General features: G+C 40.7%; 1 protein-coding gene across 1 annotated transcript in view; it reads left to right on the forward strand.

The window, feature by feature from the left end:
• The window catches only part of plxna4 (plexin A4), a 206,490-nt gene that overhangs the window by 129,015 nt on the left and 62,682 nt on the right, over positions 1-14,793 (forward strand). Inside the window, exon 5 of the mRNA XM_061030073.1 lies at positions 325-425. Coding sequence (XP_060886056.1) covers positions 325-425 — 101 coding nt within the window. The remainder of the gene's footprint in view (positions 1-324; positions 426-14,793) is intronic.

Below are 14,793 nucleotides of genomic sequence, written 5' to 3' on the forward strand. Positions count from 1 at the left end.
CTTGCTCAAAGGGCATGTCTGGCGTCTTTCCATTTACCTGACCAATTTCCAGATTTTGTTCGCACAGGGACTTGAACAGGTGACCATCAACAAACCCAAGCCCCTACAAACTGAGCTACTGTGACCCCAGACATGCAGTTTTTACTTTTTTGTTCATGCCTTTTAAACATTACAGTTTTTAATTTCTCTAAAACTTGACCAATTTTTTCATTTTTAGTTCCCTCTCAGTCAGATTGTCAAGTATCAATTTTGATATTCCTTCATAATGCACACGTGTGAATTTCTCACCACCCAAATTAATTCCTTCTCCATGTTTCTCTGCAGCTGTCGAGGGTGCCAGTGGAGGTCTGTGGCCAGTACTCAACCTGCAGTGAATGTCTTGGATCAGGAGATCCCCACTGTGGCTGGTGTGTCCTGCACAACATGTAAGTACTAGAGCTGTCTTACACTTGCACAATCCCACATATGCTTATACAAACACACAGCATCTATATTTCTCTTTTTCTTGTTTTTGAACCTTTATTTCTTTACTTCCTTCCCATTCATTGAGCAGTCAAAACCAACCTAACAGACTAAGGGTGGCTGTGTTTGGGTTTTTAGCCTCCTCTACCTCTGTGACGCCTGGGCCCGTTCCCAGCTCTTCTTCCCTTGCAGCCCTTGAGCATTCAGGGAGTCCTCTAGCCAACCCAGGCCAGCTCTCAGATTGCTTTCCTGGTGGGGCTCGGCCTTGTGCCAGGGCCCCCCTTAGATCCATTACTAAACCAGACCACTGGCTTTGTTTACCAGCCCTGAAACCAGAGCCTGGTGAGAGCTCAGACTCTGGCGACACTGCCAGGGCTCCGATAGGCATCATTCCAAACTTTGAGGAGAGGGATAGTTTCTGTTATTGTAACTTAACTGTGAAAAATCTGAGATGTTCTCATTAATCAAAGTTAATTTTCTCCTAGCCGTGCAAAACTGTCCTTTTTTCCTGCATTTTATTTTCTTTAAGCTGTAATTCTCTCTTTTACCCATATACACAAAGAAGCACAAGAATTCACACACACCTCAGCTGATGTCAAATCCGTGTCCCTCAAGATTGAACTGGGAGATAGTGCTAGCTGAGGGCAGGGAGATTTCCCACTCCACTGTAAATTGAAAATTGGTTTCTTGTGTTGTTGCTAGCCCTTGGGTAGAGTGTGAGAGTGTGTGAGTGAGAGTGAGACTGAGTACATTTAGGACCTCTGTCCCTGTTGGCACGAGAGGACATGGCGGGGGCAGAGATGCGAAGAGAGTGTGAGAGGAGCGCACACACACTGGAGGCCCAGACAGGAGGAAAGATGGACAGGGAAGGCTACAAAGATGATTACGAGGAAACAGACCATTACATTCTGAGAAAGACGTGAAAAAAAGGAAGATATCAAAAGGCTCATCCTGAACACAAACGTTGAAGAAGGAATAGCTGTGAAAGGAAGATGAAATATGATTACTAGACTGAAAAGAAAAAAAACAGCAGGTTTGTGTGCAACAGAGTGAAGGAAGGAGAAACCGAGGATGGATGTGTTCAAGGTCTCTGGGGTAGAAAGTGCATTAGCCGAAAGAGGACACACTCCAAGGGGTTATGGGTCACATACCAGAGCTCAGAAGCAAAGTCTTGCACTTTCACACACAAATATTCACACACAGTGATTCATTTCTGAAGCATCAGTCTAAAGTTTTATGTTAGCCATAATTTCTTACCTTAATTACACTCTCTTTACACTATTTACTTTAACATTAATCAGCCAAAAGCAATATAGTGGACCAGTGTGTGAATAGTGTGTGTGTGTGCGTGTGTGTGGAAACCCATTAACGCCCTGGACATCTTCCCAGTCAGGGCAAATGGGTGGCCACAGATTGGCCTGTCACACTTAGCCTGAAAGAATCAGCTCACCTCATCTCACCCCCTATTCACTCACACACACAAGGGCAAGGCAAACACACACGCTCACCATTCTTGATGGAAAATTAGTGTCAAGTCCCCAAAACCAGAATAGAGCCTAGAGAGAGGGAGAGAAAATAACCAAATGCCACTCCAGTCAATCTCAAGTGTCAAGGTTTTGACCATTACAAGGGCAGAGAGAGAGCGAGAGAGATTACAGGTGTGTTTTGTGTGATTGTTGTGTGATTGTTGTGTGGGCATATGTGTGTGTGTAGTTGTTCACATTATACTGAACCCCTTCTGTAAGTTGCACACACAGTTTCCCGTATCCTTTACTCTTCAAGTCCCTCTTCAGGGACACGCATGACATGCACAACCAAAGTTGAACTATTGACCACAGGTTTACCTTTCTCCAAGTCCCTCCACCTCTGCGCTCTCCATCTCCCAGCTTGTGTTATCTGGGTCTTGGTGTAACTGATGTCCTCTGAGGGATGCATGTACCTCAGTGCAGAGAGGTTAAATTAACCACTGTTGATCTTTGGATTTATAGAAGCCAAGATGTTGTATTCCACTAGTATACGGAGTCCATTCATGTGTACTTCTACAACAGTGTTGTTTAATTAACTTAATCTGACAGATTGTAGCCAAAGGGAAAACCAATGTATGAGTGTCCATAAGTGAATACATATATTTAAATGTCAGAAGCCCACAGGGTCAGTCTGCATTGTTGTGCAGGACAAAAAGACAACTGATGGATGTGTTGTGAATTATAATTAATTTATTGTGTTCATATTGTACTCTAACTCGTGAAATATGTCTCCTGGCCTAGCCAAGGTTAGAGCTATTTCAACAAAGAATAAAATATGAAAACAGGCCCCCTGCCTCGTCCACTGACAGCAGACCAAAGGCTTCAACAATTCAGCTTTAATAACATCTAGCAAAAAGGCCAAAACATAGTGAACTCGTAGAAATCTCTCACACTCTCCCACCCACACTTACTTTGTGCTAGAAGAGGGGACGGATAGCATGCTGTTCAAGTGTTCTCCAAGATAGTTTGTTGTTCCCAATCAACCTTGAAATCACCTCGCTGCTCTGAGAGCAAAAAGAATGGCAAGCACTCTCTCTCTTTCACTCTCTGTCTTCCTCTCTCTATCAGCATTGCCTTTATTTACTTTATAGATCGGTGAGAGGAGCTGTTAGAGAGAACACCAGGGGAAGAGGAGAAAGGCAATCAATAGTACAGGGGAGGAAATCAACAGGAGAGGATAGTTCACGTGTGTGTGTGTGTGTGTGTGTGTGTGTGTGTGTGTGTGTGTGTGTGTGTGTGTGTGTGTGTGTGTGTGTGTGTGTGTGTGTGTGTGTGTGTGTGTGTGTGTGTGTGTGTGTGTGTGTGTGTGTGTGTGTGTGTGTGTGTGTGTGTGTGTGTGTGTGTGTGTGTGTGTGTGTGTCTGATCGCAGTCCTGTCCTTGACAAACATTGACCATTCGTTTAGAAAGGCAAATGTCTTCATTTATAGACATGCTCTATCATATCATATCTATCCATCAACTGCACGTCCTTCATGCCCCTTATGCTGTATGTTTTTTTAATCCCCTTGGGAAACTTCTTCAGATTCCCCCCCTGTGGTTTTCCCTGCCACTATTGAGGAAACTCTTAAGCTTCACCTGTCAACCAAACTGTCTTGGCCTATCACACTCATCCTCTTGCTCTCCTTTGCTGAGATGCACGACATATGCTAATGCCTGTCTAACCCTGCAGGTGAAGGGAAAGTCTTTCATATCACTCAAGTCACTCATATCAGCCTCCATTTTTCTTCATTTCTTCTCTTTCCACTCTTTTACCTCTGACATTGGATGTCATACTTTGTCAATCAGAGGAGAGTCTCATCGAGGACTCTTAAAGAAGATTACCTATAAAGGTAATGTGAAGGCTTATGCTGGCCTTTGAGAATGTATGAATTTAAGTGGTTGTGTCCACTTAGCATTATGAATACTGAAAATCTTTTGATAAAAGAAGACCTAAGCACTTTTCCACAAAAGTACAATGGACCTTCAGTTTCTCAGCTACTTTTCAAGGACTTAAAAGGTTCCTCCATCCCACTGTTTTCTTGGTTTTTGAGAACTATACAGATTAGGAACATTAGTCTGCAAGAATGTGAATGAGTCTTTTGAATGCTGACAGTATTGGATCAATTAAACAAAAAATTGTGCAGCAAGTTTCACCCATAGGTGCTTGTATTACAGAAAGTATACCTGCTGCCAAGCAGGGACCTTTTACTGGGTAAAATTCAAGTAACCATGACATTATCAAGAGCCTGCCCCCCTATTGAAATGCACTTCTTAAGTCCTCATGTGGCATTAAAGAAGATTTAAAACCAGTCAAGGGACACATAAAATCAGAATTATTTTTGCATCTGGTTCTTTGCAAACAGACTTCTTTTGCAGCCATTGCAGTCGCCCACATACTGCAGGTTTTTCAAATGTGGATTCCACATGAGATATGTTTTATTTCTCTGTGGTTTCTACCCATTCATTAACCCCTCCAAGTACAGTACATGGGCACCTCTGGACTTAGCCATTATGCCAGAAGTGTTAGAGGGAATTATGGATATTTTACCTCCCCTAATGCTGCCAGTTGGCTGTCAGGTTTGTATTTGGTTAACTAGGCTGTCAAGACGCCTGTCATCTGTGACAGTGAGACAGATTGGAAACCATATTTGGAGAAGTAGCATTGTCAGAACGAATGTCATCATATTTGGCATGAATTCGGGAATATCTCCCATTACACTGTGATATTGATGTCAATTTGGAGCAAGTGGTGCTAATGTCACGATATCTTCACATTAATAATTGGTTTGACATATCTCAATCTCTGTTTTTTTGGCAGAGATTGAGATATAGTTGTATTCCCAGAGTACTGAGATCATTTTCTCTCTTTTTTATTTTTTTATTTGTCCGCCTACTGTATTCCCTTCTTCACTATCATTTGAATCGAATTCTATCTTCTGCAGTGTTATCATAGACTGCATTTCAAAATGTGTTTTCATATTAACAGTTTCAATTGTGCATTTGGGCCTGGTATGCACTTGTGTCTCCATTGTATTTTGTGTTCAGAAGCTGGCCCACCAGCTGTTTGTCTAGCACCTTTCTTCTCTTTGTCCAAACACTCACAAACATTGATCCCTCCTCGCTGAAGTGGAATGGGGACAGTACAGTCTTTGGACTACTGGCTACAGGCAAATGGCTTCTCCTAGTTCATTAGAGAGGGTTTGTCCATACAATCAATACAATCAGTAAACGTCCTGTGGCAAACTGCAAAATGAGTCAGTGAACGCAGAAAACAACTATACTGAAATGAAATGACTTTGAATCTCGAGTCACATTTGACATATCTGCTTCTTTTATTTTCCTTGAGTAGCACTTTCTGTGCAGAAGAATGAATAGATAAGATCATTCTTAATGCTTCTTTTCTGGAGTCACCCAATCATATATTAATTGACAGTTGTCAAACACATGTATTAGCATCTAAGGATGATACAAAAGTTCAAGAAGTACTAAGTAAACATACAAAAGGGCTTATGAAACTTGCAAGTCATGCTGTAAAGCCTCTTGTCTCCTAAATCCTTTGTTTTCCCAAGACATCTTTGCTGCTGTCAAACGAATAACCTTTTCAGAGGGAAAAGCTAATTGGCAGATCCATCGAACACTTTCTCGCTCGCTCTCTTTCTCTCTCTCTCTCATATTTATTCTGCACCGCCGCTACCTGTCGCTGTGTCACAGTCATCCGTTACCTCGGTGTGCTCATTACCGTGGTATGCCAAAGTAATGCTAATTAAACTGCAGTGCCACAATTAGCATGCTGCAGGGGACTCATGTTTAGTTGTGGCGACCACTAGCTTGCCCCTGGAGATAGCTGTAAGTGCTTTGAAACATATTGTTGGCAGAGGAAGAAATTGTTTACACCTAAAAGACAGTTGTTGCTCTAATAGAGCCGCCACATTTAGAGTTAAAAAGATAACTCTTAACTCAAATCAGAGGCCAGACAAAAAGTGGGTAGGCTGCTAATCCTTGTCTAAGTTTTTATGTGTGCTAATAACCGGTTTAATGTTGGTCTTGTTACCAGACTTACCAGCTCTTACAATGTGCAATACACTGTTGTTGTCTCAGTCTTGCTAAATTGATATTTACCCTATGTTCAGATTAAATAAGTGTAGTGTAGAACCAACATCAAGAAGAGCTGGGATAGCTTAGGTGAATTTTTCTGTTGCAGAAAAATATGAGATAAAGAATTTGACTTCAGTTCATTCAGTTTTCAAATTCAGTTTTAATTAATTGACTTTCTCTCCCTCATTACTGAGCCAAGAGGCAAGGACGAGGTAAAAGCAAAGAAGGAGATAATGAAAGGCAAATAAATTTCAAGGAGATAATAAGAAATGGAAGCTGTCAATGGGAAAATGTTAGAGCACTGAGATAATATTGCTGTGTTTTCTTTTTGACTGATCTGAATATCCAGAAACTTATAGATTGCCACTGAAGGGTTCTGCCCTGAAAAGTGATGCCAAAATATCCCCAATGATGGGTGCTGGCTTATCTTAGTCAGTGGTGAAATCACGGTATTGACTTCCAGGCTTTCCAACACGCATTTAACTTATCAATAAATTCCTCAGGTCAGTGGGGTCCAAAGCAGAACATGTTCTTTTGTCCATTTGAAATGAATATTAACATTTATGGATAGTTAAACAACTCTACTGTTACTGTTTGTTCCTCACATTCCTCCTCTACCTTGCCAATCTGGTGCACTCAGTGATGCAGGAGTCACATTTGTCAGCATTTGTCACCCCTTTTTAGAGAATCAAAATAACGAATTTCAACTAATTGTCTCAGACAAATAAACACTTATACATCAGCATGATAAGAACTAACTATGACAGAGACTTTGTTGAGAAAGAATGTATTAGAAGTGTATTTTTCAGTTTGACCAATATACTGTCAGTTAACATGGAGGAGGTGGGCTTTATGATCTGTTCAGCAAGGGGAACTTTTTGGCTTCACTTACAGGGGGTTATTATATCATCCAGGTCAAGGTTCGTGACCTTTTATCACAACTTAGGCAACTTAAAATTATGTGCAACTAATACTTTTGATGTGGTCTGAAACAGTTCCTAAGTGGCTTAGTCAACTGTCAAACTTCAATTTATTCCAGATAGTTTCTTTGATCCTGAAATCTTTGCATCCTTGGCACTGGCTCTGATGTCCGTGCCCAGGGGAGGGTAGCCGTCCCCTGAGTATGGGTGACTGGTTTCACCCTCCCTGCACCTCTCCCTGGATGCTAAGGGAAGTTGAGGGAAGGGAACAAGGCCAAGAAGTGACAGGGGCATCAGGATGGAACGGAGTGTTGCACCTCCTGGTTCCCTCTCGACTGTCACAGTCATAGTGTGAAGAACACACACACACACACACACACACACACACACACACACACACACACACACACACACACACAGCACACAAACCAATCTACCTAGCTGCGACACACATGCTCAAGCTCACACACAATGCCCACTTTTAGGTCGGGACCATTGCTCACTGTCACCTATCGTCACCCTATCTCACACAGGGCAACAGAGACAGTGAAAAGAGGACATGCACACACAAACACAATCTCACAGTGGGGAAGGTGTCTTTCTTTTGTCCAGAAGAGCAAGAACCAGACACCAGGAGTGACATGAGACAGAGAGGATGAATGAAAGATGTGTTGACAGTTAAAGAGAGGGAAGGTATAAAGTGATGTCTTCCATGTACTGAGAGGGGTGAGGTTACATACATTCACAGAAGTGAGAGCAGGGATGAGAAGTCTTCTAGTGAAGAGCATAAATTCAACTCTAGAAGCAGGTACTCTAGTTGAGGATATGAGGATAAACACATCACATACACACACATACAGTCAATTTTGACTATGATGGGGAGCACCCCAGGGAGCGAGTACCCATGCAGGTAACGTCAGATGTCCCATCATGTAGTTGGTGCTATGGCAGCAACAACGTACTAAGAAAATAATAAAAATGTTATATAATCTTGCTTGCATTTAATATAAATGTACTTGTCAACATTTTCAAATTAATCATTTCCAAATTTTAAACTGTATTATAATTTAACTCATAGCACCAATAGTCTGTCTCTCTGTGAGTCATTCTAAATATATTCTGCAGAAATTTACAAGCTGTGTGCATGTAATTTAAAATGTGTCATGAATAAATTATGTTTTTTAGAATTAAATGTAGAATAATAAGGCTTTTTTTTTTTTAACAGTAAACACTTCTACTCCATTGACCTCTAGATGCCCTATTCACTTTCATAGATAATTATGAGTAAAGCTATTTCTCATTCAGTTTTACAAACTGCCCTGTGGCGGGAAATTAACACACCATAACTCTGCAGACTGGATATTGACCGCCTGGATCAATAGTATCATATGCTGCCTTCTACAACGGCGCACATGCAGGATCATAATAACACAATATATAGAAGATACAAGCCAAGTGCAATATTGAGAGCGCATTGAAAAGCAGCCCTCCAGTGCCCTTCCCTATCCCCCTCAGGGGCTCCAATGAAAACATCATCAAACAGGGGACTTCAGCTCACACATACCTGGGGAAACTGTAGATGTGCTGCAATGATAGGCTTGTTTTCCCTTGTCAGTGTCTGGGCTTTCATTTAATGATTGTGAGGTCAGATTGTGTTAGAAGTGGTAATAAACGGGGCAGTGATATATGAGCTGTTTGGAAGCATTCCAATTTTATCGTTTACATCCTTTATCCGTCTTATCTCATCCAAGATATCACGTAACTGCAATTTTTTTAAAACTTAAAATACAAATAACGAGCAAGCTTAGAACAGAAATTCAAATGTAACATAAGAACAAGTGTTTTTTATTTATTAAGATGTAGAAATAATCAACAGTAATGTTGTTGGCTGGACCATTGAAAAGAACAATTTCATAATGACAGTGCCCTTTATGTGTCAATAAAACCTCTTTAATGGTTTAATGTGTCTTCGGGATAAAATATTTCATAAAGAATAATTGAACAATTCAGACAAAGTTAATTTTCTTGTCAGTCTTTAACCCCCCCCCCCTCTCTCTCACACACACACACACACACACACACACACACATACTCACACCAGCATACCTCTGAACCAGACAGATAAAGAGCTTTAATATAGAGAACCTCGTCTAATAGCATCTTCAGGGGCGGCAGTGACATCACATATTCTAGATAAACAGTCTAATAAGCCTGCCACAGCATCCACTGTTTAATAGCTCTGCCAGGGGATTGTTTGTATTTTTGTGTGTTTGTGTGTGCGTAATGATAGAGAAAGAGAGACGGCACGGCTTTTTGACAGCTGCTGGTAGAGTGTGAGGCACGGAAAGTCACGATAGGGAGAAACAGCTGCTGCTTGCTTGCCCTCAGGCCCAGATTGACGTTGCTGATCGCCATTTATTCTGATTTGTTTGTGTGCGTAAGTGAAAGACACAGAATTTATGAAGGTTGTTGGAAATAATAAGGGCTGTTATATCCCTCATTTATTGAAATGTTTATGGGACGTTGAGTGACAACATCAGGCTTTGTCTTTGCTGCAGTTTGTCATTTTTTAACAGATTGTTTAATCTTGTTACCTGTTTAAACTCTCTGCAGCAGTGTTTCTATTTAATTTCCTGCTCAACTGGTGTTCTTGCATCGGTAGTACGTAAAGGGGATGGCTCAGAGAGTTCTAGACTTGGGGGCAGCCACTCTACAATTTCAATGTCTTTGGAAACAGGCTTATATGAGACAGAGATTTTGTGCTTGTGTGTGTGTGTGTGTGTGTGTGGGTATGTGTGTGTACAACCGGGAGTAACAGGGTCATAGCCACTGGGCCAGGTAATGACTCCCCCACCGGCCCCTCCATGTGGATTTCTGCTCTGTGGACCACCTTTCTTAATGATAGCACAAGAAGGCACACTGCCTGTGTGTCTGTGTGTGTGTCTGTGTGTAGTGTGTGGAGTGTGTGGAGTGTGTCGATGTCCAGGCTGAGTGTAGCTGTGTGTCATTTGAGTGGATCTCTGTGACACAGTACCTTATACAGCCTCAGGCTATTAGTCTGTATAGGATTTTATAGAGTGTCTGATGATGCATGGGTCTTATGGTAATTGAGTTTCAGTTGGACTACACTCTGCCTATTTGTTGTGCATTGATTTACCACAAACAGCAGATTCAAGGCAACCCAAGATTTGTAGAATACAAGAAATAATTGTAAAAAAAAAAAAAAACAATATTAAATCTGATGTAGTGAAGGTTTTTCTGGGTAAAGGAATACTTGTGCAGATTCTATACCTGCACACATAAAATTAAATAAAGGTTTATACCACTTTTGTGTCTTATGCTTGTGTGCAGTGCACTCATGTTTTTTTTTTGCCTTCAGTGACATGAACATTTGATAGAGCCGAGGATGGCTGGACTCCGGCTTTGTGAGAATTTAATAGCTTTCATTTCCCAGCCTGCTTGACCTTCTCCGTGCCTCACATTAGATATGCATTACACCTGAAGTCTCACATGGCCAGATACATCTGCTCCCTCTCTTTAGTATGTTCTCTCTCTGCACACTCCCCTGAGCCCTGCAGCCTAAACTCCACTCCATACCCGACTAGTTTCAACTATTAAAGATCAAGCCTAGAATTATGGTTCTGTATACCTTCAAAATACAGAAGACTACAGTACGTTTAATGCTGCTCTTATTTATTAGTGTGATATTTTGTATTACACAAACATTTTTCTCTTTACTACCTTTGTCCTTTATTCTTGTTTTTTATTTTCTGTACTGTTCAGTCATTTCCAGGTTATGTTTCATCATGCAGTTGCATATTTCAAAACCTAACTATGAAAAATAGGATTTGCAGTTGGCAGTGATGAACCTTATTAAGCTAAATTATTCTTTTTAAAGATGAATGTATATGCTTTAGACTTGTTTTGTTGACCTAATATTAATCATGGAGGCTTTGATCACATACAATGTCCAGCCTTCTATGACAATATTGTGTGCTAATCATTGTAGTCATTTTAATCATCAAAAGAGCTCAATTATTACCACTGTGCGATTGGTCATTTATCCCAGAGACCATCTCGTTTTGAATGGCAGTGACAACCTCATCAGAAACAATTGCAGAGGCAAAATATTCCCTCCCTGCCCTCTCCTCAGTCTCCCTCTAATTGTGTCACTTTATCAAAGGCTCGGAGAAACAAGGGTGCAGATTAGTTTCCATTCAGGGCCAATCTAATCCTTTCAGCTTGCTCTCTTATAATGTGTCATTTCCACTCAGTCAAACAGCTCTGCACAAGAGCAGTGTTTACCAATCAAGTGAATAGATGTTGGACATCTAAAACGATATACCCAGGCAGACTTCTTGTGACTGTTATTTGAAATGGAAATCACTTTGATTTCCCGGGTTCACAAAATGATATATTCTTTGATGTTTACAAAAGGAGGATATTGTTACAACATGTGCAATTCTTTTTTTTAAGGTCTGAATGAATTATAATTAAATCAATTATACAGCGCTTTACTCTGATAATAACCACCTCTCAAATTATTAGCCATCTGTGTTAGCAACACTCAGTATGTATGAGAAGAAATCACACTGCAGTAGTAGTAGCAGTATTTTCCACAATGGATTGTGCAATGGTTTTCAAGTACGTTTAAACATGCAAAACGTACATAGTCCTGTATAAAAGTATCTCAGTAAGCATAACTTCATACACCAATCTATCCCCCTTTGAGCCGAACTATATGGCTGTACAGCAGAATTCTTTTTGGGTTGTTGTGTTGAGGTATGTTGAGAGAAGATTGTAATACCTTGTAAAAGCACAGTAGATTGCACAGTACTCTCATTTATTTTAGGAATCAAACTGTAATTGTTTTTCAATTTTTCAAACCTTTAGAGAGAGAGATAGAGATAGAGAGAGGAAAAGCCTCCCCTGTGCGCTGAGTCATAGTCTCTGCATGGTTGAGGATGTGAAAGTGAATAATTCCACCTGTTGTCTGTCTCCTCCTGCACAGCAAGGCTGTGACCTTCTGACTCTGATAAAGAGATGAAACTTTCACTCCCTGCAGGGTTTTACGACATCTCCATAAACAAATACACAGCAGAGGCCATCCACTTGCAATATAATTCACTGGCTTGCAAAACACTCCTACAATGTATTCTATAAAAGCTGGTGTGCAAACATTATTTCAGACTGGAGAGCTTTATCTATGTTCCTATTTCAGATTTGTTTAAGTACATTTCCAGTGCTGGGGAAAGGTCTGACTGAACCCACGATCATTCCAGACTAAGGCGGGGTGGGGGGTATGCTGCGGGGGTTGTTTGCTTTCATGGCGACACTAAGCCCAGGATGCACCAATGGTGCCCATGCCAAATAGTGTGAGAAGGAACTTTTTTTTGATCCAAGAAAAAAGATTTAAAAGGTTAAATCTCAGAAATTCAATATTGTCCAAACTTGTCATTTTCATCATGTATAACATTTAAGAAGTTGTGTTATTTGATATTTGTTGCATACATGCAGGGAGTTGTGAACCAGCACAAAACAATAAATTATCCTGTTGTTTCACTTTCCTCCCGATGTTATTTACTGCAGCTAGTGTCTGAATTTACAAGCTTGTACGTGATGTTGTGACTTTGACCCTTTGTAAAGGTATAACAAGCATTTATCACCCCCTGTCACATCCCTCATAAATCAAAAGACTATTCGGACCCTTCACCTTGTGACACCAAGGCATCCTTCAAAATAGGGCAAATGTAAACATGATTAGAGCATTCTAATATTAACTCTGATGAACTTTAATGTCATTTTACATTTGGAAGCAACAAGTGTTATACATGTTTAGTTCTGTAATGTAGTCTCATTTTGATTTATAGCCATGATGATCTAGTTCAACTAATTTCAGAATGTGAATGTTGTAAATAAGTAGATCAATGTGACTGCAGATTTTTCTACGTTATAGTTCTTGTATGATAGAAGCTTTTCTGAGGGCAGCTGGATGCCTTATTTCTTAATTGGTGAAAAATATGTCCTTACAGTTATCAGTATCCATTATTGTCTCTATTGCAATTCCATTATATAAAGATAAACGTTTTTTTTCCTAACAACCTTTAGGAATCATAAAATGTAGCTGTTTATAAAAAGAGAACGCGTAAAGATTGCTACGCTATCGTTGTTTCATGGAGGAGGTGAGAAATTTGATTGGACACTATAAATCCTTATTCATCCTGTTATTCATTCAGTTGTAATGATTCAAACACTCACATTGATTAACTTTAACAGTTGTGCCAGTTAATTCCAATAACGCACCCAACCTTAGTCTCAGAAATGTTATGATTTTTTTTAACCAAAAACAGTGACACTGTCTATGAACCAACACAAAGAGAAAAGCCCTCATCAAAGGACTCACACACAAAACCCAAACAAGGCAAGCATGTTCACTAAAATATCCTGCAGAGCATCTTTTACAGAGTGATTCTTCCATTAAACGGCAGACCTGTGGGTATGCACAGAAGCAGACTGTGTATGTTTATGTGTGTGTGCATTTGAGGGTTTGTGTGTCTTATTTGCCTCGGGGTACTTATATGATGTGGTCTTATTAAATCAGTGCTAGAAAAGGAGGAACAGACAGGAGTGATAGAGAGGCACAAAGGAACCCAAAGCGATTAAACCCCTACTCAAACCGGCTTAGCAGCCAAAGCTTCACAGAAAGCCAACAATGGCCGCCTTCCTTTTAAATCCTGCTTCTCTTCTGCTTTCTTCTCCATCCTCTCTCTATCTCTCCTGCACTATTTACCCCACCTCCTGTTCCCTCCCTCTCTCAAACAGATTACTTCTTTTCGTTTCCTTTCTGTCTGTCTTCTTTGCGGCACGTTAGGCCGCTTAACTTGACAATACTCATGTCAGGTCAAAACCCACCCTCCCTCAGTGTCTCCTGTTCAGGATAAAAAAGCTCCTTGCTGCATAAGGTATTACTGTATTCCATATGTCAACCTCCTCCAAAGTCTTTTTCGTCCATTCTTTTCTTTGTCTGACTAATAGGGGCCCTCTGTGGATTTGCCAGGTTGTTAATTGCACACAACGTTTTTTTTTGTCTAAATCAATGGAGGACTTGCACAAGTTTTTGTGGGGATTAGAAAAAGTTGGAGGAATAGAATGTTGAGGTTATTTTGTAATTTAGGCCGTTAGATTTCTCACAAATTATTCACAGAAAAAACATTTCCAAAACGTGTCGCTATGAGTCTATGTCTATGAGGCACAGTTTCTGTAATATTTAACTTCATGACTTAAAATAAAAAAAGATTTTGGTGGTTCATGAAAAAAAGTGAAAAGTTAGAGTTAAAGAGTTACTCTGCAGTATATCAAGGGATACATTTACACCTTATAACATAAAAGGCCCAGTCCTCAAACCGTCCAAACCTCTGTAACGGACTGGATTAGACCACCTGGTGTGGTATTAAGAGGCAGAGAAATCCTCCCTGCCCCCCATCAACGTCCACACTTCCACCTGCACTTGGCATTGCCCATGAATGCCAGTCATTAAGACAGCATTACAAAGACCGGGCTTACCCCTTTCCCTATGGACCAGCTCAACTTCCACATAAAGAGCACCCATTGTTTTAGTAGCTACTGCTCCCACCCCACTATAGACTGGGTTTCCATTCACCGGCCACTGTAGCTTGCACACTGCAAGAGAGGAAATATGATAAATGTGTGTAACTCCGTCCGTCGGGGAGCGGCGGGACATTCTCCTTTTCCCCTGTGCCAACAGGTGGAAAGGGGGGCGAGCCCTGGTCAGGTTACTAGATCTGTGTAT

This window comes from Labrus mixtus, chromosome 22 (genome assembly GCF_963584025.1).
Source record: "Labrus mixtus chromosome 22, fLabMix1.1, whole genome shotgun sequence".
Lineage (NCBI taxonomy): Eukaryota > Metazoa > Chordata > Actinopteri > Labriformes > Labridae > Labrus > Labrus mixtus.